At 39.9% G+C, this 2,328-nt stretch overlaps 1 protein-coding gene across 1 annotated transcript in view; it reads left to right on the top strand.

The window, feature by feature from the left end:
- LOC113232840 (adenylate kinase isoenzyme 1-like) overlaps positions 1–869 on the top strand; it is a 34,313-nt gene extending 33,444 nt beyond the window's left edge. The window contains exon 5 of the mRNA XM_026467691.1: positions 694–869. Within this exon, the coding sequence (XP_026323476.1) occupies positions 694–869 (176 nt within the window). The remainder of the gene's footprint in view (positions 1–693) is intronic.
- Positions 870–2,328: the final 1,459 nt, after the last annotated feature.

Here is a 2,328-nt window from a genome sequence, read left to right as displayed (position 1 = left end):
TTCCCGGGCTGGGAGAAATATTTGTATGGCCTATATTTATTTCTTTCGTGAGTTTGGGTGTAATTAGTGTCTATGTGTGCCCCCGCGACCCAGGGTTTCCCTAGTGCGGAACTATGTTGAGTGTGTGCGTTATTATTAAAAACATCATGGAAAACTCAAAACAAAAGAAAACGCCCGCAAATAAGGCCATTGTAATATAATTTGCACACGTATTGACGCGAGATACACAATAACCGATTCGATGTATCGATTCTACGGTATAAATCTCTATGAATAAATATTCCGTTTTACGCATCAAGTACTTGGCGTAATTTATTTTTATTTCTGTCATTTCATTCTGTATCTTTTTTTTATAATACGAAGTGACGGGACGAGTCGTGCCGGTGATGGTAAGCTACACGCCTGTCGATAACAGTTGCAGTGCCACTCAAAGTTTTAAATCGCAAAGATCTGAGGGGCGCTGCCACTGCGCCCGTCACCCTGAGACATAAGTTGACGAGTCCCATGTCCCTGTAATTTCACCAGCACCCTTACCCTTCAAAACCGGAACACAGTAATGCTGACATTACTGCTTGGCGGCAGAAACAGTACATCTCACACCTTCGATTTGTAGATGATATTGTTATTATGGCAGAGTCGCTGCAGGAGCTCGGCGAGATGCTGAACTGCTTAAACGATTCTTCAAAGCGATAGGTCTCAAGATGAACCTGGACAAAACGAAAGTTATGTCCAACGCACATGTGACCCCGGGACCTGTAGATGGGGCTACTCTTGAGGTTGTGCACAATTATGTCTACCTTAGCCAAAATCTTCAGCTTGGCAAGCACAACTTTGAGCAGGAAGCCGACAGGAGAATTCGTTTGGGCTGAGCGGCGTTTGGGAAGCTTAGCCACATCTTCAGGTCGTCAATCCCATAAAGCCTAAAACCTAAGACATTTAACCAGTGCGTTCTACCAGTTATGTCATTCCAACATTAACAACAGGCCACGTCCACAAATTCAAGTTCGCTCAGCGTGAGATGGAGCGAACTATGCTTGGGGTTTCTCTGATGGACCGAATCCCTAACGAGGTCATACGTCAGAGAACTAAAGTGACCGTCCGAAACTCAGTAAGCTTAAGTGGCAGTGTGCCGGGCATGTCTGCAGCAGGGTTGATCGCCTATGGAGCCGACTTGTTCTGGAATGGCGACCACGTCAAGGAAAACGTAGTGTGGGACACTGCTGGCTGGCAGTGGCTGGATGCGGGCGGCGCAAGACCGGGAAAGTTGGCGTGCTCTCTTATGTCCAGCAGTGGATGCGTGGAAGCTGATGATGATTTTTTTACATAAAATTATAACTGCTACCAATATTATTTATTTTTGATATATTATACCAAATTTATTATTTCTTTTCGTAACCTGGTTGAGAGATTAGTTATAATCTTAGTACAGAGTACTAAAAAAAACCGACCTCAAAAGTACGTGGAATTACGTCTATTTGCTAAGTTTTATTGAAATATCCCCTAGTTCGCCACTATACAGGACTTGACACTGGAGATAATAAAAATCGGTTCTCACTACTCAAAGTATATTGAGAGAGAAACGCCTTGAATTGGAGAAATAGCAAAATCAACCATTAAAGTAATTGCTTCTAAATTAAAGTTAGGCGCTATTTATAAAAATGAATCTTCATGCATGAACAGCCACCCTTCGAGGTGGATGATTTTCTTCAAAATGAAATGAAACCACTATGGAAGTACCCCCTTTCCAACAAAAAAAGAATCATGAAAATCGGTTCACAAATACCGGAGTTATCGCGTAACATACATACAAAAAAAAAGAAAAAAAAACATACAGTCGAATTGAGAACCTCCTCCTTTTTTGAAGTCGGTTAAAAAATAGTATGCATGCAAAGTAAAAATATAAAATGTCACAATACCCATCCTGTGCGAAATGGACTATAATACTATGCATAATGTAACTGGACCCCGATTCAGAACTCTTCGATATTTTAACCAAATCATTCGATTGTATGTCGTTCTCGAATCGAATGACGCTTTCCGAGCTATTCAGAACATTCGAGTTGAACGTTCGATTCGGATACGATATTGTTATCCAACAGCGTTTATGTAGTTAGTCGATGAAATAGATTGCAAAAAAAATTTAAAATCCTTTTATATACATTTTTAAAACTTTAAAGATCTAAAATATAGGAATGCATTTTCATTAAAATAAATTAATAAAATTGAACAAAATCCAGACTTTATTCAAAATAATAAGAGATTTCCATATTACATTCTTGCTTTGTAAACAATAGGACGTTCGGTAAGTTTCATTTGAAAACTGTGCTC

The sequence above is a fragment of the Hyposmocoma kahamanoa genome, unplaced genomic scaffold (genome assembly GCF_003589595.1).
Source record: "Hyposmocoma kahamanoa isolate Upper Pololo Valley unplaced genomic scaffold, ASM358959v1 102, whole genome shotgun sequence".
Lineage (NCBI taxonomy): Eukaryota > Metazoa > Arthropoda > Insecta > Lepidoptera > Cosmopterigidae > Hyposmocoma > Hyposmocoma kahamanoa.
Note: the sequence above shows the minus strand (reverse complement) of the source record. Positions and strands in the feature narration are given on the sequence as shown.